The 23,846-nt window shown below is 35.7% G+C and overlaps 1 protein-coding gene across 2 annotated transcripts in view; it reads right to left on the reverse strand.

The window, feature by feature from the left end:
* The window catches only part of LEMD3 (LEM domain containing 3), a 71,614-nt gene that overhangs the window by 14,674 nt on the left and 33,094 nt on the right, over window positions 1-23,846 (reverse strand). For both annotated transcript variants that reach the window (XM_068971036.1, XM_068971035.1), the window contains exons 2-4: window positions 20,816-20,853; window positions 16,705-16,771; window positions 14,098-14,165 (exon numbers count right to left, since the gene is read on the reverse strand). In XM_068971036.1, coding sequence (XP_068827137.1) covers window positions 14,098-14,165; window positions 16,705-16,771; window positions 20,816-20,853 — 173 coding nt within the window. The remainder of the gene's footprint in view (window positions 1-14,097; window positions 14,166-16,704; window positions 16,772-20,815; window positions 20,854-23,846) is intronic.

The raw sequence follows: 23,846 nt of genomic DNA on the forward strand, positions 1-23,846 counted from the left end.
ACTGTGGAAAATTCTTCAAGAGATGGGAATACCAGACCACCTGACCTGTCTGCCTCTTGAGAAATCTGTATGCAGGTCAAGAAGCAACAGTTAGAACTGGACATGGAACAACAAACCAGTTCCAAATTGGGAAAGGAGTATGTCAAGGCTGTATATTGTCACCCTGATTATTTCACTTATATGCAGAGTACATCAAGAGAAATGTTGGACTGGATGAAGAACAAGCTGGAATCAAGATGGGCAGGAGAAATATCAATAACCTCAGATATGCAAATGACACCACCCTTATGGCAAAAAGTGAAGAAGAACTAAAGAGCCTCTTGACAAAAGTGAAAGAGGAGAGTGAAAAAGTTGGCATAAAACTCAACATTCAGAAAACTAAGATCATGGCATCTGGTCCCATCACTTCAAGGTAAATAGATGGGGAAACAATGGAAACAATGACAAAGTTTGTTTTTTGGGCTCCAAAATCATTGAAGATGGTGACTACAGCCATGAAATTAAAAGACACTTGCTCCTTGGAAGAAAAGTTATGACCAACCTAGACAGCATATTAAAAAGCAGAGATATTACTTTGTCAACAAAAGCCATTCTAGTCAAGGCTATGGTTTTTCCAGTAGTTATGTATGGATGTGAGAGTCAGACTATAAAGAAAAGCGAGAAGAATTGATGCTTTTGAACTGTGGTGTTGGAGAAGACTCTTGAGAGTCCCTTGGACTGCAAGGAGATCCAAGCAGTCCATCCTAAAGGATCAGTCCTGAACATTCATTGGAAGGAATGATGCTGAAACTCCAATACTTTGGCCACATGATGCGAAGAACTGACTCATTTGAAAAGATTCTGATGCTGAGAAAGATTGAAGGCAGGAGGAGCAAGGGACGACAGAGGATGAGATGGTTGGATGGCATCACCGACTCAATAGACATGAGTTTGAGTAAACTCCGGGAGTTGGTGATGGAATAGGGAGGCCTGGTGTGCTGCAGTCAATGGGGTCACAAAAAGTCGGACACGACTGAGTGACTGAACTGAAATGACACAGAGCTGAAGACCTTGTGTTAATTCCTGTTTGTAATATATTGGTTTTTTAAAAGGATTTAGTAGGCCTAAAAGCAGCCACTCATTTAGTTCCTTTCAAAGACTGTATCCTTCAAAGACACAAACAAGATACCACCCTTGAAAGATGTGGATATTTTAAAAATCAATGAAGTACACACATTGTATTTAACTTGTATTTACATACACATTTTTCAGTTTCTATTCAATGCAGTATTTTATGACATTTTTTCATTACTATATAGAATGTGAAAAATTAGACTATAAACATATTTCAAGTAATGCTAAAATAAATGAATTTCCAAGTTTACTTGCTGTGTAATTTAAATATAAAAATGGAGGCTAAAGATTATAAATAGCACGACTGCCCTCATTAATTATCGTTAAAAACAAACATAATGATTCAAATTAACAAGGACAGCTACTCTAGTAAGTTAAATATGTGGAAGAACAAAGAGCTTAACACTTCTAGTTATAAAACAGTAGAAGGATAGAAAAAGGTATCTGTTGTTATTTTTCCATTTTCTGTTCTCCTTTCCTATGTAAATACCCCTCGATATCCAACCACTACTTGCTATACAACAGAACCATGGAATGTTCCTTTATGAATAAACATTTTAAAAAACAAATGATAATTTATTTAAAACTTTCATTAAAGATTTAACAGAGTTTGAGTTCTTAAATAAACCATTACTTCCACAAATATTCGACACAGTACATGGAGTTCTACAGTATCATAAAATGGAATTTTTGTAGAAGTAAAAGTTGAATTCTTTTCTGGCATATGCGAATTAAACAGTTCATGCTAACACTGTAGCATACAGCATCTACCTGATTTTAAGTCTGAAGTGCTTTATTCACTTTTTGGAGCCACCTGGAAAGCTGTAATGCAAGGGGTGAGTCAAATTTTTTCAGCAGAGGGCAGACAGTAAATATTTTAAGCTTTGCAACATATATACTTCTGGTCTCTGTCACTTACATATTTTTAATGCAACCTTTAAAAATACTGTAAAACCTCAGCAGGCCATACAAAACCAGGCTCATGAGCTGCAGTTTGCCAATCCTCGAGGTAAGGCATTCCTGTATCATAAAACACCCATTTTCAAATAACTGATGACAAAACTCAGGAGGAAACCAAGTTTTTAATTTTTAAAGTAGGTCTATTATTAACATAATTACTTGTTACTATTTATTTATAGGCAACAGCTCAGCTAACACACTGCTGACAGCATCACAGAAATCTTTCTAAATTGAAAGGAAGTTTTCCCAAATCTTTAACAAATTAAATCTATTTTAATATACTGTAATTGATTCCCAATTACAAATTTACCTTATTTTCAAAATAACTAGCCAAAATGTGTAATTTAAAAACCCATATCAGATGCTTTGAACTTAGATTACAGTTTCAAAGCACAACAACAATACTGCTTTATGTAAAAGATTCAGTTCATTAAAGAAAGCAACAAAATGTATGGAGGGGAAAAGATAGTGGTACAGGGAGAAGTTAAGCCAACATTAAACATCTACCAGATAAAGTTCACAAATGGATAATTTGCATGACACTAATAGCTGTGTGGCTTTAGTGAATATTCTGGTGGCTCAGTGGTAAAGAATCTGCCTGCAATGAAGGAGACGCAGCAGGAGCCACGGGTTCGATCTCTGCATCGGAAAGATAGCCTGGAGAAGGAAATGGCAACCCACTCCAGTATTCTTGCCTGGAAAATCCCATGGACAGAGGAGCCTACTGGGCTATAGTTCATGGAGTCTCAAAAGAGTCAGACATGACTTAGGGGCTAAACAATACACACTAGATGCTACCTTTAAATTAGGTAAAATATGACACAGAGAAATCAATAGTCAGTATGATTTAGTTCTTAATGTTTCAGTGGAAAGTTGATCTTTTACTTCCAGGAATAATGGAAAGAATATGGTCTTTAGAATCCAAGAGGCCTGGAATCAGATCATGACTCCACTACTGAATTGCTTTATGTATAACCACAAGAGGACGTTAAGAGAAAATAAGTCATGTAGGCAGATGCATATACTTTGTTCACTTCTTCAGATTCTCAGCCCTATTCAGGGCTCAATATGAGGGTATGGGTTATAAACTCTGCCTCTTCCATGTAAGAGGCAGAACAGTATAGTGAAAAGAGCAGATATTTTGATTTTATTCACAGTTCCATCACTTACTAGCTGGATGACCTACTTATTAAACCCCTCTGAGCTTTATTTTCTTTATAAAGGTGAGTCTGAAACCACCTACCTTGTTGCATCACTGTGAAATCAAAGGTAGCATACAGAAAGTACCAAGACAAATTATACTTGAAATACTGTAACAATTATGAAAGGTATTAATTCATTTCATTTTTTAGGATACTTACTTTCCCACAAAGACACAATCTTATTAACAGCGATTAACATTCCAAGTTAGTCCATAAAAATTTATTCAGCCCATAATTTGGCATATTTGCAATCTTCTTTCCTATTATAGTCTTCACAAATCTTAAAACATATTGTGTTTAAAATTAAACAGGTCTTAAAAGTGACCTAGGAAATGAACCACCATTCATTTCATCATTCTATTGCTAAGCTATCATACAAAGCTCCGATCATTTAACTTTGCATCTATGTCTTTTCATGAATATATAGTGCCACATATTTCCTAAATGTTCCACCAGAGGGACCTCTTTTCACAAATCAAAACTAGATTTCAATCTCAAAAATGAGGAATTAAAAAGCCCAAGAAAAACACTGTAGGAGTAAGAAAAAAATGTTAAAGTTATTTAAATTAATTGTCACATTTACTTAAATTTTCTTTGAAGAAGAAAGTGGGAAAAATAAAAAAAATGGAATGTAAAGACTCAAAGTGAAAAAAGTTTTTACTGAGGCTTATTCACTCATTTGGGGCTTCCCTGGTGGCTTGGTGGTAAAGAATCTACCTGCCAGTGCAGGAGACCTAGGTTCAATCCCTGGGTCAGGAAGATCCCCTGGAGAAGGAAATGACAACCCACTCCAGCATTCTTGACTAGGAAATCCCATGGACAGAGAACCCTAGTGGGCTACAATCCATGGGGTCACAAAAGAGTTGGAGATGACTTAGCAACTAAGTAATTCATTCCTTTTACTCCATCAAATATTTACTTAAAATGCACCAGACGCTGAGGGAAAATCAGCTTACAGCATAGGAGTTCTACACATTCTCTAGCTCATTTCTTCCTGAATGCAAAAACTTAATTGTGTTGCAGGTGAAACCATGGTACAAGCACATAAAAGGTACAATAGCTCTTTCTCCATAAACAGAAAGCCTACAATATACATATGGTTGTCATTGTTTGATACCAGAATTGTAGTGGGATTCTTCCATATTTATGTTACAACTTGGGTAAAATAAAATAGGTTGTGCTAAAATTATCGTTACCAATTAGAAAGTCATCTAGCAACATATTTCAAAAGTATTAACAAAAGTTCTTTGAACAAGTGATTTCCTTTCCAGGACTATTTCCTAAGGAAATAATCACAAAATCAAATACTATAATGCAAAATTAGCATGCTTTCATAATACTGAAATCCCACAACCCAGGAGAATAAAAACATGTAAAGAAATATTATTCAATAATAAAAAGGAACAGTTTTTAAAAGCCTGAACAATGACATGGGAAAATGCTAACAACTTTAAGGAAAAAATATCAGTATTTATAACATTTATGCTGATACTAATTTCAGGGGGGAAATGCAAGACTAGAGAAACATGGACCAAAATGAGTGGCTAACTTTAGGTGGTGAATCTGAAACGCAGTTTTCCTTTTATTTTCTATATGAGTTAAATCATAAACATGGGGTAATGTTATATTGAAAAAAAAAAAGCAGCAGCCTATTAAAAACAGCACCTAAACTTTTATCTAGACCATAAAACTATTTTTTGGGAAAAATTTCTGTTTAAGGTTTTTCTTTTAGTAGCAGTCCAAACTGCATCTTTGGCACAGGTCGTATCAGATTTCACAGCAACTGAAAACCTGAAAATGAAACTCCAAGAAGAATACACACACACACCCCTAAATGTATAACAAAAAGGATATTATCTACAGAAAGTAACTTCATTTAACTAATTAAGAAATTAATCCAAAATCTTTTGTAAAAATATACATTATATATTCTACTAAATTTGTTTTTTAAAAAGGTAAAACCTAATTTGAAACATAAAACAGTTCCAGAGAAAAGATATGAAGATCTTTTAAGACTGGAATTCACTATCATCATTAAAAAAAAAAACAACACCTCAATACAGACAGTTCTCTACTCAACTCATGAAGGGGTACTTCTAGTAACTTCTTTGCTGCCAGATTTTAATAGAACTAATCTTTTGTACCCACTGCTGTTTGGCTTAGATTTCAATTGTCCCAACTCTGGCTCTATGTCCCTTCTTTTTTACCTTATCCAGTCAAATGGCTGGGGAGGGGAAAAAGATGCAGGTAATCACCTTTCCACACCAACCGCTGACTTCTCCAGCAACCTAACTACCGATGAAGCCTTATCCTGTTCCCAAGCCCTATCCCATCCATTTAGTCCTTCCTTCGAACACAATTCAGTAGATTTAAAGAATCTCAGGGTTCTTGTGAAAAGTAACTTAATCCTATCCCAGGAATTTATGACCGACAATAGCACATATCTGGTATCTATCTGTGCCATTACTACTCTGAGAGAGTCAAGTGAAGTGAAAGTTGCTCAGCCATGTCTGACTCTTTGCAACCCCATGGACTATAGAGTCCATGGAATTCTCCAGGCCAGAATACTGGAGTGGGTAGCCTTTCCCTTCTCCAGGGGATCTTCCCAACCCAGAGATTGAACCCAGGTCTCCAGCACTACAGGCAGATTCTTTACCAGCTGAGCCACAAGGGAAGCCCAAGCCACAAGCCAAGCCAAGAGGGAGTCAACTGGGGGGAAAAAAGGGGAAACCAAGAGGGACTCATTAGTTGGGATCAGTTCATCCTACTGCTAAAAGTAAAAACACTTTCACTTGCTGGCTTTGGATTCCCATATGTTCTGCCCTTTTCCTGGACTATTTGACTCTATGTTCCCTTTAGCCTACTCAATCCAATCCTATCTTTGCCTTCACCTGAATTATTCATCTAGCAATTCTTCTACTCTTTAAAACAGAGCCTTGTAATTATAAGCCCTCCTTATTTAGACCTTTTTGAATTCTGATCCTTCAGTTATCCAAACTATTAGCTACTACACTCTCCACAAGTTTACCTGCCATTAATGTTGTCATCTAGGCCACAATTGAAGATGAAGGAGAGAATGAGGCTGACAGACAAAATCTGCAGCATGTTAAAGAAAACTCTCTCCAGAATCACACTGGTTTAGTTAGGAAACACACACAAAAAGAAATAAATTTTATTGGAAGTTAGTATAACCATCAGGAACTGAACTAGGTACTTTATACTTTCACTTAAGTTCTCCTAACAACTCTGACAGTCATTAATAACAACAGTCCCACTTTTACACTGAGACACAGGTACAGAGAAGTAAAGGGACTTTACCAAGACACAAAGCTTCTACATGCCAGTGCTACAATTTGAATCAACATCTACTCCTCATCATATTATATTGTCTTAACATCTTTTTGTGTATCTACATGTAAGTTACGAATTAAGTTAAAAACTGAGTCCATATTTCTCTTTTTTGACAAGCATATCATGGGAGATTGCCACCAAAACCTTGCTGAAAGCTTTAGAACAATACAATATTCTGAATCTAAAAACAAAAAAGAGGGGGTGACGTCAGCGAAACAGCTGAATAGGAAGGCCCTGATCCTCCTTCCCTGCTAGAGACACAAATTCAACAGCACACAGATTAATTCCCTTTGTATGATAAGAAACCCAGAAACCAGTTAAGAGGTTCTTGCATCCCAAAGAAGTACAAAACCAGCTGCATGAAAGTAGGAAAATTTGTAACACACTCACTGGAGCCCCTGCCCCTGGTACAGCATAATGTGATGGGGAGAAAATTCCCAATTCCTGGCTTCTCCTTGAGCAGGGAAATAGAAGACTGGAGTAACTGTCTAAATGTTCAGACTTTTGGGGGGCCACCAGAGGGATGGGCGGAGAAGGCAATAGCACCCCACTCCAGTACTCTTGCCTGGAAAAATCCCATGGAGGGAGAAGCCTGGTAGGCTACAGTCCATGGGATCGCTGAGGGACACAGATCGACTTCCCTTTCACTTTTCACTTTCATGCACTGGAGAAGGAAACGGCAACCCACTCCAGTGTTCTTGCCTGGAGAATCCCAGGGACGGGGGAGCCTGGTAGGCAGCCGCCTATGGGGTTGCACAGAGTCGGACATGACTGAAGTGACTTAGCAGTAGTAGAAGGATGGGGTTCTGTCGTGCTTGAATCTAAGCACTAACAGGTCAAAGGGCACCAGGCTGGGGACCACCAAGAACAAGAGCCATGAACTAGCACACTCACTTGCCACTGACCCTGCCTGCAGCTCAGTGCAAAGTAAGTGTTAGAAAACCCCTAACTCCTCATTTCTCCCTGAGGAAGGAAAGAGCTGGAACGTGTGTCCAATGTTTCAGTTTCTCAGGGAGCTACCCAAAGGACTGGTTTCTGTATTACCTGTTTCAAAATACTGAGACCTGCCATAAGCTAGATGCCTGGGAGTTGCTGAAAATAAAAAGGAGCTGGACAGCTTGCTGTTGCTCCAGAGGACCCGCAGTACAGCAGACAGGCACTGGAGGGAGCAAGAGACTATAAGCTCCTATAAAAAGATTTTGTTCAAATTTCACAAAATTTTATATTAGTGCCCATTATTTGTTTTCATACTTCATTCAAGATCCCACACTGTATTCAGCTGCACTGAGCAGCTTTAGCTGCATGCAACAAATTCTGATAAAATCTCTTTTCACTTTTATTCTGTCATGCATATTTTCTAATTTTCCTTGATGTTGGGCTTCCCTGTGGTTCAGATGGTAAAGAATCCGTCTGCAAGGCAGGAGACCTGTGTTTGATCCCTGGGTCGGGAAGATCCCCTGGAGAAGGAAATGGCTACCCACTCTAGTATTCTTGACTGGAGAATCCCGTGGACAGAGAAGTGTGGCAAGCTATAGTCCATGGGGGTTGCAAAGAGTCGGACACAACTCTTTTCTTGTTATGGCTCCTTAGATACATCCATCATTTAAAAGTGGACATTACCAATACATGGGATTTTTAAAGTATCTTTGGTATTAATTTCTTATTCTGATGTTAACTTCTCATTTAAATGTTCTCTTCTCTGCAATCGCCCTCTGCACTTTTTAAGTCTTCTAACTTTATCAAGGCTTTCAATGGCTAAGTCAAAGATTTCTCTTAGTATATGTCACATTGCACTTGAAAATTCGTGCTGCTGCTGCTGCTATATGGGTTATTTTCAAATATCTTTTGATAGATTTCTAACTTAATTCCACGGTGATAACAGAACAGATTCTGTATTTCAATACCTTCAGACCATGAAATTTTTATACTTTGTTTTACATTCCTGGATATGTTCCAGTGTCTCCTGATTTATAATCTATGGGAACCTGAATAGAATTTGTATCCCATTGTTGTGTGAAAATTATATAAATCTTAATTATGTTGAATTGGTTCATAGTGCTTTCCAGATCTACTATACCCTTCTACTTTTCTGTCTACTCATTCTGTTCTTAACTTTTGAGAGTTTGATACTGAAACTCCAACTAAAAATTTATGTACTTAAAAAATAATTGTAATATATAGTGGAACTATTAAAAAAAAAAAGAAACCTGTAAAACCTCTCTAGTTGGGAATATACACCTGCAAGTCCACAATAAAGATTTGAGGAGACCCCAGAATATCTGAGCTCACCGGTAAAGGTCTTTCCCTGCATGAAGGCAGTTCTGAAAGACTGGGAGATGTAGCTGTGTTTTCAAAAGGAATATCCCAAAACAAAGTAGCAAGACACACAAAAAGAAATGAGGAAACACGGCCCAACTAAAACAACAAAATAAATCTCCAGAAACCGACCCTAAAAAAACTGAGGTATATGAATTATCCAATAAAAATTTCATAATAAACTGGCATAAAGATGCTCACTGAGCTCAGGAAAACAACATATAAGTAAAATGAGAATATCAAGAGAGAGAAAATACTAAAAAGAACCAACAGGAACTCTGGAGCTAAAGAATACAATAACTGAATTGAAAAATTCACAGCATGGGTTCAACAGCGGTCTTAAATCCATCAGAACAAAGAATCAAGGAACTAAAAGATAAGTCATTTAAAGTTCTCCAGTCGGAGGAAGAAAAGAGAATGAAGAAGATTAAAGAAAGCTTAAGGGACTTCTGGAACATCATCAACTGGACCAATACACACATTATGGAAGTCCCAGAAGGAGAAGAGTGAAAGGAGCAGAAAGTTTATTTGAAGAAATAATAACATGTATACTATCATGTAAGAATTGAATCGCCAGTCTATGTCTGACGCGGGATACAGCATGCTTGGGGCTGGTGCATGGGGATGACCCACAGAGATTTTATGGGGAGGGAGGTGGGAGGGGGGTTCATGTTTGGGAACGTATGTAAGAATTAAAGATTTTAAAATTTAAAAAACTAAATAAATAAATAAAATAAAAAATAATAAAAAAAAAAGAAATAATAACCCAAACTTTTCAATCTGTGGAAAGAAATGGACATTCAGATGTAAGAAACCCAATAGCTTCTTATGGGATACAGCAAAAGCAGTTCTAACAGAGAATTTCACAATGGTAAATGCCTACATTAAAAAAGAAAGATCTCAAATAACCCATCTACACACCTCAGAGAACTAGAAAAAGAATAAATTAAGCCCAAAGTTAGCAGAAGGAAATAGGAATTAGAGCAAAAACAAAATAGGAAATAGAAGGAAAAAACAACAACAAAACAAAGATGTGGTTTTTTAAAAGATAAGCGAAACTGACAAACCCTTAGTTAATAAAAAAAGAAAGAAGACTCAAACAAAATCAGAAATGAAAGAGGAAGGGGTCTTATGCATCTGCCAGTGCGGGAGACACACACCGGTTCAGTCTCTGAATCAGGAAGATCCTGTATCTGCAGAGCAACCAAGCCAGTGGACCACAACTACTGCGCCCTCGTGCTGCAACTACTGAAGCCCACTCTGCAATGAGAAGCCACTGCAATGAGAAGCCGTGTACACCAAAACTAGAGTGCAGGTCCTGCTCGCTGCAACTAGAGAAAAGCACGCAAAACAACGAAGACCCAGCAAAGGGGCCCCCCCCCCAAATTTTTTTTCAAGAGAAATCAAAGAGATTTTTAAGATTGATGTCAGAGAAATACAAAGGATTTTAAAAGACTACTATGCAAAATTATTTGTCAACAAACTAGATAATAGAAAAAAATGGATAAATTCCTAGAAACATATAACCTATCAAGACTAAATGACAAAGAAAAAATCTGAATGTACCTATAACTAGTACAGAAACTGAATCAGTAACCAAAAGCCTCCCAACAAAGAAAAGTTTGGGATTCAATGGCTTCTCTGGAGAATTTTGCCAAGTATTTTTTAAAAAATTAACATTTAGCCTTCTCAAAGTCCTCCAAAAAACTTAACAGGGAACACTTTCACACTCATTTTATGAGGCCACCATTACTCTGACATCAAAGATGCTTCAAGAACAGAAATACAGAAGAAATCCCTGATGAATATAGACACAAATCCTCAACAAAATATTAGCAAAGTGAATTAAATAGCATATTAAAAGGATCAAAAGTGGGATTTATTCCAAGAATGAAAGGACAAACACACAGAAGCCAATCAATGTAATACATCACATTAACAGAAGGAAAAATCATATAATAATTTCAATAAATACAGAAAGAGCATTTGACAAAATTCAACACCTTAAATGATTAAAAACACATGATAGACTAGGAAGAGAAGCAAATTACTGCAAAACAATAAAGCCCATATATGAAAAGCTCATGACTAACATAATTTTAATCATGAAAAACTGAGGTTTCTCCTTGGAGACCAGGAATAAGGCAAAGATGTCCACTGTTGTCATTTCTATTCAATAGAGTAGAGCAGTTAAGTGAGAAAAGAAAATAAATGGCATACAAATTTGAAATGAAGAAGTAAAATTTTATCTGTTTGCAGATAACATGACTGTATACATAGAAGACTCTAAAGACTCCATCAAACAAAAAAAGTTAGAACTTAAGTAAATTCAGCAAGGATGTGGGACTGAAAAAAAAAATACAAAAAGAAGCTGCATTTCTATACATAAAAATGAACAACCAGAAAATTTAAAAATCTCATCTACAAAAAGCATCAAAAAGAATAAAATACTTAGGAATCAACATTATCTAAATGGTAACAGACTTACACACTAAAAACTACAAAGCACTGCCAAAAGAAATTTCAAGACACAAATAAATGAAAAGGCATCCTGGGTTCGTGAATTGGAAGACTTAATTAAAATGTCCACACCACCAAAATGACTTCCCTGGTGGCTCAGACGGTAAAGAGTCTGTCTACAATGCGGGAGACCCAGGTTCGATCCCTGGGTTGGGAAGATCCGCTGGAGAAGGAAATGGCAATCCACTTCAGTACTACTGCCTGAAAAATCCCATGGACAGAGGAGCCTGGTAGGCTACAGCCCATGGGGTTGCAAAGAGTTGGACATGACTGAGCGACTTCATTCATTCATTCATTCATTCATACTACCAAAAGCAATCTACAGATTCAATGCAATTCCCATCAAAATTTCAGTAGCAGTTAGTTTTTTTTTTTTTTTCAGAAACAGAAAGGTCAATACTATAGTTCATATGGACCTACAAAGAATCCCAAATAGCCAAAATAATATTAAGCAAGAACAACAAAAGTGGAGGCCCCATATTTCTGATTTCAAAGCATATCATAAAGTTACAGTAATCAAACAATATGGTGCTGGCATCAAGACATATAGACCAATGGAATAAAATGGAGACACACTCACGTTGATGGTCAACTGATTTCAACAAGCGTGCTAAGAACACACAATAGGAAAAGGATAGTTTCTTCAAAAAACAGTACTGAGAAAACTGATTTCTACATGTAAATGAATGAAACTGAAACCTTACCATACACTACACAAAAATCAACTCAAAATGGAGTGAAGACTTAAACATAAGACATGAAACTATAAAACTTTTAGAAGAAAATTCAGGGAAATACTTTATGACATTGGTCTTAGTAATGATTTTTAAATTATGATTTGACAATGATTTTCTGGATATGCCACCGAAAGCACAGGTAACCAAAGCAAAAGGAGACAAGCGGGACTACATCAAACTAAAATGCTTCTGCACAGCAAAGGAAACAATCAACAGGGTGTAAACGCAATTTGTGGAATGGGAGAAAACATTTACAAACCATCTGATAAGGGTTAATATCCAAAAATAAATAAGGAACTTCAACAGGTATATGAAAAGATGCTTGGCATCACTAATCAGAGAAATGCAAATCAAAACCACTGTGAGACATCACTTTACACCTGTTAGGGTGGCCGTTATTAAAAAAACAAACCAAAACCAAAAGAAAACAGAAGTATTCAAGGATATGGAGAAAAGGGAATCCTTGTAAACTGTGGGCTTCCAAGGTGGCGCTAGTGGCAAAGAATATCCACCTGTCAATGCAGAAGATGTAAGAGATGCAGGTTCAATCCCTGGGTTGGGAAGATCCCCTGGAGGAGGACATGGCACCCCACTCCAGTATTCTTGCCGAGAGAATCCCATGGACAGAGGAGCCTGGCAGGCTACAGTCCATGGGGTTGTAAAGAGTCGGACACAACAGAGTGAGCACACATGCACGTTGTAAACAGTTGGTGGGAATGTAAAATGGTGCAGCCACTAACAAAATCAGTATGGAAGTTAATTAAAAAAAAAAAATAAAATTATTACATGTTCCAGCAATCTCACTTTTGGGTATTTATCAGGAGAATTGAAAACACGATCTAAGAGATATTTGCACTCCAATGTTCACTGCAGTATTATTCACAACAGTCAAGAAGTGGAAACAGCTAAATGCCCACCAACACATCAATGGATACAGAAAATGTAGGGTATATACGGTAGAGTATTATTCAACTTTAAAAAAAAAGAAATTCTGCCATCTATTACAATATGAATGGACCTCGAGGGCATTGTGTTAAACGACATTAGCCAGTTACAGAAAGACAAATACTGCATGATTCCACTTACATGAGGTATCTACCACGGTCAAGCTCATAGAAGCAGAAAGCAGCATGGTGGTGACTAGGGACTAGGAGAAGGAAGGGGGGAGTTGCTGTGCGATGGGTGCACAGATTCAGTAATGCAAGATGAGAAAGTCTGAGAGATCTGCTGCACAACGACATGTACATAGTCAACAATTCTGTGCACTTTATGGTAGATTTCATATTATGTGTTTTTTTACCACAATTACAGTGAAGTTTGTATGACATGACCTGTTCTCAATGAATGGATGCCAACTTTTAGGGATTAGTATTTCCATCTGCAAGTATTCACATCTTTATGGAACTGGACTAACATCAAGCTCCCTAGTATGATTTTCAAAATCCACTCTCCCCTCTTTAGCAATCAGAGTGACACTTCTCCATCTTAACCTTCTAGTACTTTTCCTTTCATTTAAGATTTCCTAAACATTATTCACAGTCATATAGAAAAATGTATCTGCAAGTTCTCTTAGAACCATGAAATGGAATTATCGCAGGGCAGAAGGACTGAAATAAATGACAATGGTTAGATGTTTACCTGCTTTCTTATGTACTACTTACCTATCTCAATTTCTTTCTCACCAATGGTGTTTGTACCCTTTCCAAACTACTGTGCATTCTCTCATAATAGAGTACTTTAAAACAGCTGAGTAATTCTGCTGGTCACATTACACCAAACAGCAGGCCCAAACTTTTAACAGTAAAAGTAATCAAATGCATCAGATGATAAATATAAATTCTAATAGTTTATATTAACTTTAAGAATAGAGCTATTAAAATTCTAATTTCACTGCTTACTTTCAAATATGCAGCTGCCTCTTGGACAGAAAGTGTTCTCTGACTAGAACTGCCACATTCATGATCTCCTGAAAAGATTAGCATATTAATTTTGAATCAGTACTATGTTAAACAAAAAAAACAAATATAATTAATCAAAACAGTTTTATAAAATACACAATTATAGATTGTATTATTATAATCAGTAAAGAAAGAAGACAAACACTCTTATATTGTCTAGAAAAAACTTCCAATAGGCAATGTAAACAAGTATTTTTACATAAACCACAACTTTTATATGCATTGCAATCTACATAGAAACATACCTTCCTTTTATATTCCTAATGAAATTGTTAGCCAGGGGTAAGAACCAAGTAGTGCTCACTGATGCCTATTCATAGGTCTTGGTGCAAAGAAAGTCCTCTATAGATATATTTTTCAAGGGGGAAAATTCATTGTGCTAACTTGTACATCTATTACTAAAGCTAATAATTCAGGACTCAAGTAAATCTGAATTAAAATGTCCATTTTGGAGTATTACTAAGCCTACTTTTAGCAAGGCGTGTGCAAAACTTGAAATATTATAACACAGATCAACAGGGAAATTAGATAGAAGCATCTAGCTATAATCAGGTGTACTACATACAAAAGTTTGGAAGACTACATTTTCCTTTTCTCATAGCTATTTTTAAGAGGATCCAAACCTTTATTTACCCACCAGGCTCTCGATGGTTATGAGATATCAATTATCCTTACAGTGAACTTCAATTTTATTTCTCCTACTATTTCTTTCAAGTACTTAAAAAAACTTTTTTAACATAAAAGTATAATAGTTAAAGTAAAACTTTTGGCAATTTTTTTTTTATCATAAAAGCAACCATATTCCAACTTTATAAATTTTGTTCCAGATTTTAATGGTCATAGTTGTAAAACGAGAATACCTATTAGATGAACCCAAAAAAGTCTTCAAACTTTATAATCTATCCTCAGAGATCCAATTCTACAGATCTATAGCAAGGGCTGGCAAACCCAAAGACCAACTGTGGCCTACCATCAGTTTTTATAAGTGAAGTTTTATTGGAACACAGCCACACTCATTTATTTATGTATTATCTATGCCTGCTTTCATGCCCTAACAGCAGAACTGAGTAGCTGTGACAGAGACAGTCTAGCCCACAAAGCCTAAAAATTTACTATCTGGCCCCTTTACAGATAAAAAGTTTGCAGACCCCTGCTCTATAGGAAGGAATCTGTATCTTTAAAAGCACTCCAGATTATGGTGATCTAACACACTTCATAAAAAACTGCTATAGAGACAACTGTAGAAGCTTGTATTATAGGAGCAATATCAGGAATTCCATGTAGATTATATACTCTCTTTCTGGGTGCTACAGCTATCAAATTAATGTCATTAGTTTGCAACATATGTATGTTAACAGTCCATCAGTCAATGCAAATAAAGCTTTTAGTGATATACACAGAATTATTAGCCAAAAACACTGACCAGAATTAAAGAACTAACTTCCTCCACCCAAAAAAAACCTTGGTGAGAGGATGGGGAACTATCTGGATTCTAAATGCATCTACTGGACTAGAGAAGTTCCACATTTACCTACTGCTGCTGCTGCTAAGTCGCTTCAGTCGTGTCCGACTGTGCGACCCCACAGACGGCAGCTCACCAGGCTCCCCTGTCCCTGGGATTCTCCAGGCAAGAACACTGGAGTGGGTTGCCATTTCCTTCTCCAATGCATGAAAGTGAAAAGTGAAAGTGAAGTCGCTCAGTCGTGTCCGACTCTTAGCGACCCCATGGACTGCAGCCCACCAGGCTCCTTCATCCATAGGATTTTCCAGGCAAGAGTACTGGAGTGGGGTGCCATTGCCTTCTCCACATTTACCTACTAAGCTTGTACAAATTTCTACAAAAGGACTTACTACATACAAAAGTTTGTAAAATTACATTTTTCTTTCCTTGTAACTATTTATAGGAAGAGAATCTAAAGTCTCTTCTTTCAGATTATATGTAAAATAAGTGAAACAACTTAAAAGATAATAAAGACAAGGTGGTTACTATAGCTTAGAGATGCTAAACTTGATGCCAATTCACTTCTCTTGTTCTAATTGCAGATATGCTGCATACCTGAGAATTTTCAGACTTACTTACAGCAGAATATGAGGAAAATGCAACGTGTCAGGAGAAAGAAATTCTGTAATCTATTTACTTTATCCAAAGAAATGACACCTATACCTTCACAAAAAGAAAATCTATACTTTTATATTAGATCTATGATTTTAGTTAATTTGTTGCTTACTCAATTCAACTGATATACAAGCTTTCAGAATTCTGTTACTATCAGTGCAATAAAAAAGTGATAACTTATATAATACAGTATATATCTATATTTCATCATACACATATGTCAGGCAGGATAAAGGCCTTGATTAAACAAATCTATACAAATAAAAACCCATTCCCTACAGGGAATAAAAACTTCTAAAGAGAAAATATCCACATGTACGTAACATAACAACACTGAACTTAGGAAAAACCATTTCTACTGATATCACATGCTACATATACAAATTAATTTTCAAAACATTTTTACATACTATGAATGTTGAGACAATTACCTGCAAGCTGTGCCAATCGATCATGAAGCTTGTATAAAGTGTTCATCATAAGATTTTTCTCACTTTCCTAAATTTAAAAGAAAAACATTATAAAACATCTGATCTTAAGGGAAAATGCACCAAATAATAATCTTTGTTTGAAAAGAAAAATAGTAAATAAATTTAATAATCATAGAAGCTACATAATATAAAAGGCAAATTCATATTTAACCAATGGCTACCATATTTTAAAGAAACCTTAATCTAAGAATCTAAACTATCTAAATATTCTACTTTCTTGAGGATGATTGCGATATTGTACTAACCTTGGTGCCAGAAAAGGTCTCCTACATAGCAAACTCCCCCCACCATCAAAGTAATGCTCCCAATTCCCCTCTATACAATGCATACTTATGCATATTGACTGTTTTCTTCATGTTTTGTTTTAACCTGATAACCACATAATGTCAACCAACCTGACATTTTTTATTAACCCTCAAACCACTCTGAGGCTCCCAAAGTGGCTGTGCATACGTTTATGAACCATTAAAGTGAAAGAAACATTTAATAAGTATCTACAACCCTGAATATTCACTGGAAGGACTGACGCTGAAGCTGAATCTCCAATACTTTGGCCACCTAACATAAAGAGCCAATTCACTGGAAAAGACCCTGATGCTGAGAAAGATTGGAGGCAGGAGAAGAGGGAGACAGAGGACGAGATGGTTGGATGGATCACCGACTCAACAGATGTGAGTTTGAGCAAGCTCCAGGAGATGGTGAAGGACAGGGAAGCCTGGCATGCTGCAGTCTATGGGGTAGCAAAGAGTTAGACACAACTGAGTGACTGAACAACCACAACTGGAAGTTAAGAACTGTTCTCAGAAAAGCAAGGAATCCACACCAACAAGATGATTCCTGTTCTTAAGGGCAAAAAACACACTAAATATTATAGTTGCAAACAAAGTACAATGTAAATACAGAAGACAGAGGGGTGGAAAGATCCATTTATGGAAGAGGGAATATCTGAACTGGGCTTCACAGAAAGAATAGAATTGACCAGCATTCCAAGCAGAAGGCATAGCATAGGCCTGAAAGCATAAATGCTTTGGTTATATTTCTTACATAACCAGTAGCCAACTTTGACTCAGCAAACTCCTGGAAAAGTAGTTTGGAATCAATAGCTAGAGAGCCCTAGATACCAAGACAAAGAGTTTGACTTCATCCTGAACATTTAGGAGAAGAAAAGTTAAACAGAAATGTGTGTCAGGAATATTATTCTGACCATATGAAAGGAAACCAGAGTATAGACTTCTGCAATACCTAAGCATCCTCTCAAGAAGGCTAAAGCAATGAGACCTCAATTTAAGAGTAATCACAATTAACATAGATAGATATAAACAATGGAGGAGGGTAAGAATAGCTTATCAAACTATTTGAAATAAATGCATGATTCATGAGGGGTTATGTCTTTATGATTTCCTTTCTCCTGAAGTTTCTGACAAAATAGGATTATTGGGTAAATGTGACCAGGAACAAATTCATACAGGATGTAAAAAACTAGGAAAGTAAAGTTCATATGCCCAATGACATGCAGTCACACCCATTTATTTTCACACTATATGTTCAAGGACAGAAGAGACAAGTTTGCATACTATGCATGGCATACTTCTGTCAATGAAGCTTTAATGAGTGACAGGAGGAAGAAGAAAATTCATCAGAGGTGCCACAATCCTACTAGCAGAGTCCCTGGTTTTATGTGAGACGGTTGATAGAGACAGAGATAGGTGACAATCCTTCAGCATTACTTGCTTTCCAAATAGCAAGCAGCAAACTACTTGCTTTTCCCATTTGCTTTTTCACCCCCTCAACTCTATCTCAATCAGATTCTGAATCAAGTCAGTCCTTATCAAGTAAGATTAAACATCCAAACTGTAAAAATCAGACATCAAAAAGTAACTGCAGGGACTTAAATACACGATTCTGAAAGCTATGCATCTGTGATAGATTAAACCACAAAATCACTTTTAATAAATATGTTCAATATAATAAGATGAGGTGTCCCACTGATTGCGTAGATTAGACTTGATATATAAAACCAAGGTAAATCTGACTAAGCTTTGGTACTAAAATAGCTGAGCATTTTCAGTCTCTTTCCTCCCTTATCTGGGAAAGAGACTGATTTCCTTTCTGTTTTACATGTCTTGATTATGCCCCTCCCCACACCCCTTTCAAAATCAAAACTAAAGCCAAATATTTGACAACTGTCCTCTGTGATTATATCTTTAATGAACATCAGAAGCCTGGGAATAAACATCATATTTTTATTCACATCTGTTAACACTGGACTAGACAAGTAGAAAAAAATAACAAAACTTAATCATACATAACTGGATCTCATACTGGATAACATATATGCTATTATAGTCTCATACAAAGAATTTAAACACCCCAAAATCTCAACTGTAATTTTTTCAAGAATTATTTTTCCAGTGGCAACTCATTCAAAATGACCATCTATATTACTACAACGGTGTCAAGTGCCATCCAAATGATCAACTAAATTATGATCTAAATAGTTTTCATGGCATATTTTATTAATGGAAACAAATCAACTTTGAAGAGTAGAAAGGCTTTGGTTCAATAATCTTTAGCACCATTATGCTAAACTATAGGTAAACCTGAAAGGTCTGTATATTAAATTCCAAAGTTACTTTCTTAGAGAAACTTATATTGGCTTATAGTTTCATTATAAACTTCTTCCATTCTGCCTTTCAAACTCTCTTCTAATTCTTGGCTTGAAATGTGTCTACTGATCACCCTGAAAACAAGTTAAAGATCTACAAACAAATCCATATTTAAAGTAAGCTTTCAAAACTAACCTTTCATTAGCAAAAATAATTTTAAATTTGAAATATTAATAGCTACCTTCTAATTGTGTATTTTGGTAAGCTCCAGATTTTTTTTTAGTCATATAAATCATTCTCTGAAGCAAATCTCATTCTCTGAATCATTCTGATTCGTAGGAGGGAAAGTCAACTCCACCAAATTTTCTCATATAGTGTCACCTTGAAATATTCCCCTCTCTATCTCATCCAACTGTCTCAAGGATATTTTCTGTATTTGTATCAAGTCCTTAATTAAATGATAATAATGGATTTTAATTACTTAGCACAGTGTCTCACACAGAATAAACACTTAATATAGGTGACTAGCCATTATATTCATTATAATTATTACTATTATTCAGAGGTTAGGAACTTCAGGTTCCTCCAAGTGGAAAATTATACAGAAGAAAATAAAGTCTTGCATTTTCAATGTTCAGTGAGTATATACTGCAAATTTAAACTACGATGCCATAGCAGTGTTAATATCATAACTGATCAAGTCAACTTAAAAAAAAATTAAGTACTGTCACAATAAAATACTACTGAAAATAATCAATACTAACAACCTAAAGTTACAATCTATGGATCTGACTTCACATTATCACATATCCTTTAGCACAACAATGTTTTCCATACAGGTCTATCTATATTACTGTCAGTTCCTATAACAATAAAACAAAACAAACAAAAAAAACTAATTGTGTATTATGATATAAACTTAAATATCACAACCTTTGTATTGCCTATAATAATGATGGGCAAATGAAAAATATTTCCACATAACACTTAGGTTAAAATTAATATTATAAATCCTTTAAAAAGAAAAGGAATCATAAATAGGTTGCATAAGACTCTAAATCCTTTGCTTCCTGACAGTTAAAAAGGCCTGCCAATGAGCAAAAAATCCAACGAGAACAAAAGAAGAGCAAAATCTGCTAGAGTATCCAACAACGAAGAAAACACACACACACTTTAAAGGCTAAGATCAGATCCCCAGATGACATGCCACTGCCATTTTACTTTGTGATTGGCTTTTATCTTTAAATGATAAACAGTTCTGCTCTTTGGAGAAAATCTGTGTCAGATTTAATTATATTATAGAAAAGGAATACTCAAAAATAAGAAAATTTATTGCCTCAGCATAAAAGAACCTTTAAAATTCCTACTGTCAGTTGATATTCATCCTAATACTTTTATCATAAAAAACATAACATAAAGTATCAGTATTAAGATTTTTTACTTACTTGTATGTTTCCAAATGTTTCATCAAAGGGGTTTTTTACTATCAAGGAAAGAAAAAGAAAGAACTGTTAGTATCATTTAAGAATAAGAATCCCCCTAACCAAGCCCTCAGAAATGCTAAAACGTACTCTGCTAAAACTGAATATAAATATGCAAAGAAAATATAAACAAATTGATGATAACAAAGGTTAGAGAACTAATTTTTCAGACTTACTGTATTTACCATTCTCACTATGATTTTGTAGTTTGCTCTATAATAACTAACAGTAGGTGCTCTGGTCTCAGACTTGGTTCCAGTCCTAGCTCCACTGCTTGCTAGCAACGTGACCTTGGCACGGACCTACTATCTACTTAGCCACTCTTAAGTTGTAGTTTCCTCTTCTATAAGGGAAGGATGTAATGACACCTACTTTATACAGTTGTTAGGATTAAATGAGATAAATCATATAAAATGCTTGATACAGTGTCAAATACTTAATACATGTTACCTATGATCATTACTATTAGTGACTTCATTTTGGCTCCTTAACTTGGTTTCTCTTCAAAATATAAAAGTCAGTTACTACTAGAGGAAATATGCAAGATGCTTTAAAACTGAGTAATTCATTTAGAATTCTTACTTGCAATGATTAAAAGACAAACCTGCCTAGTCCTTGCTAACATCTGGAAAAGTGTCAAGAAACATACACACACATCAAAATAGCTAAGAATTAGGTATCAATATTAAACAACTTTTTTCTAATAAATATTATAAAGAAAGGATTTACCATTTTCCATTCAACCTCCCTACATCCATCCTTCCCCAAAAGATTCAAACAAGTTTATGGCTGAATATCATATAGCACTTTTCTAGTTATTATTTAGAATCTCCTCCTTACCCTCTACTTTAAAATTATATGCAAAAATATTCGAAGCTTTCAGATACCTGGATCTCTGTAAGTCAGGACCCAACTAAGACTAATTGAGCCTACAAAGTTGTTCACACTGACCATGTTTCCTTTCTGAGGTGCTTTTCTATTTTTATTTGAGAAAACAGGAAGTCCCATAGGAACCAGGAACTACTTGATTCTAAGAAAGTTCATGTGTAAGACCAGTTTAAATAAAAAAATACAATTAAAAAAAGGGGGGAAAACATATTCTGCTATCATCTTAAAAAGATATGATAATGAATTTTCAGACAGCATTTTTCTATAAAGCAATAGGGTTTTCATGCCAAGAAAAATATTTTAAAAACAAAAAATCGAAAGTACTCAATAGGAAATAGGAGGGAGAATAAAACTTAAAGATTAAATAAAATGTTAAGAAATAGAACATGCTTGGACTGAAAAGATCCTTTTTAATACACCAATTTTTATTAATGTAAAATTTGAATAATTTAAAATAAAGCCATATTTAGTTCAACATACTACTAAAAATGCTTTGTCAATCTACTTAAATTGGTCAAATGGTTCTAAAAACACAAGTATCTTATTTGCTCTCTATATGGGGTGGCAAAGAATCAGACTGAGCGACTGAACTGAAAAGAAATTCTAAAGAAACATTAAAACATGCAATTCTAAAATATAGGTTTTAATATTTATGAAGAAAAGCCATGAGAGGACCACTTTTTGACTGTTTATGCATTTGTTTTTGTCAAGATTACTAAATGGAAACTAGCTCTTCAAGTATCTCTATGAAAATATTACTGTAGATTGTGGATGTTCTCCCACTAGATTGCTCTGCTGTGACTTTCTCACAAGGGATCATGTGTATTCAGGTCTGTATGCTCAGAGTCAACCATAGTATTCAGCAAACAGTGCTTGAAAAGTGCTGTTTGAGCCATCTAGGCTAAATCTGCCCTTCTTTATTCAATGCTGTGCGTTAACATAGAAGCAGAAGCGTTAGATTTTGCAGGAAGCTGGAAAAGGGTATGTCTGAGCAACTGGGAAGGGAGATGTATAGAATGACAGTGAGAAAGCCAAAGAGCAGAACAATAATTCTTTTGAAAAACACTGCTCTGCCATTTGTTTCTTTCTAGGTTTCGGCCTCTTATCTAGCACCCTTAGCTAGCTGAGAGTATAACATGTCTAAAAGGCCAACAATATACACACCTACTACTAAAAAAAAAATCAAAATGTTCCCTGACTTCCGTGAAAACTGTCACATACTAAGTTAACAGATAGACCTACTAAATTAACAAAAAAGTAAACACAGTCTTGAGGTTAAGATTCGAAAGGAAACTCCATTTAAAAATAGCAGTTTTAACCAAGCAAAAGCATTTCTATGCATCTAAGTTTTATTCCCCCAAATCATTTCAGTATTTCTGAAATTACATCAGTACTTTTTCTCTCACCCACATTACCTATGATCATTGATGGATAAAAAACATACTGTTATCCCTAGTGAAAACATTCCTCCCTCCCCTGCTAATTAGGCCACTGTAGAGAAGAAACCATATTCCAAAAGCAATTTACAGCTCCCTCTCCCAAAAAAACTGTCACCTCACTTTCCAGCCTCTTTTCTAAGGATGGAAACTGAGAGTAAATTGTAGTTATTGCTTTGTTGGTGTTGTTTACTTACTTAGTCATGTCCGACTCTTTATGACTCTATGGACTGTAAAGCCCTTCAGGCTCCTCTGTCCATGGGATTTCCCAGGCAAGAATACTGGAGTGAGTTGCTGTTTCCTTCTCTAGGGGATCTTCCTGATCCAGGGATCGAACCTGCATCACCTGCATTGTCAGGTGGGTTCTTTACCACTCAGCCACTAGGGAAGCCCTCTTATCGCTTATCCTAAAGCAATGATAATAACAAGTTGGTATTTCAAACACTGTCCTCCTATATTCCCTACATCCCAAACAGTGTCTCATTTCTGCTTTTTCTCAAATTCTCCTGTTGTGGCCATTTTCCCTTCATTTTTCTTGTTCAGATTATTTCAAACCTCAAATACAGCAAACTTTTCTTTATAAATATACTTAAAATTTTGACTTCTCTTCTTCTGACTGTCCTAGCAAAAATAAAAGTCCTTAAAATATATCTTCAATTATACTACTAGAC

Source organism: Capricornis sumatraensis, chromosome 4 (assembly GCF_032405125.1).
Source record: "Capricornis sumatraensis isolate serow.1 chromosome 4, serow.2, whole genome shotgun sequence".
Classification (NCBI taxonomy): Eukaryota; Metazoa; Chordata; class Mammalia; order Artiodactyla; family Bovidae; genus Capricornis; species Capricornis sumatraensis.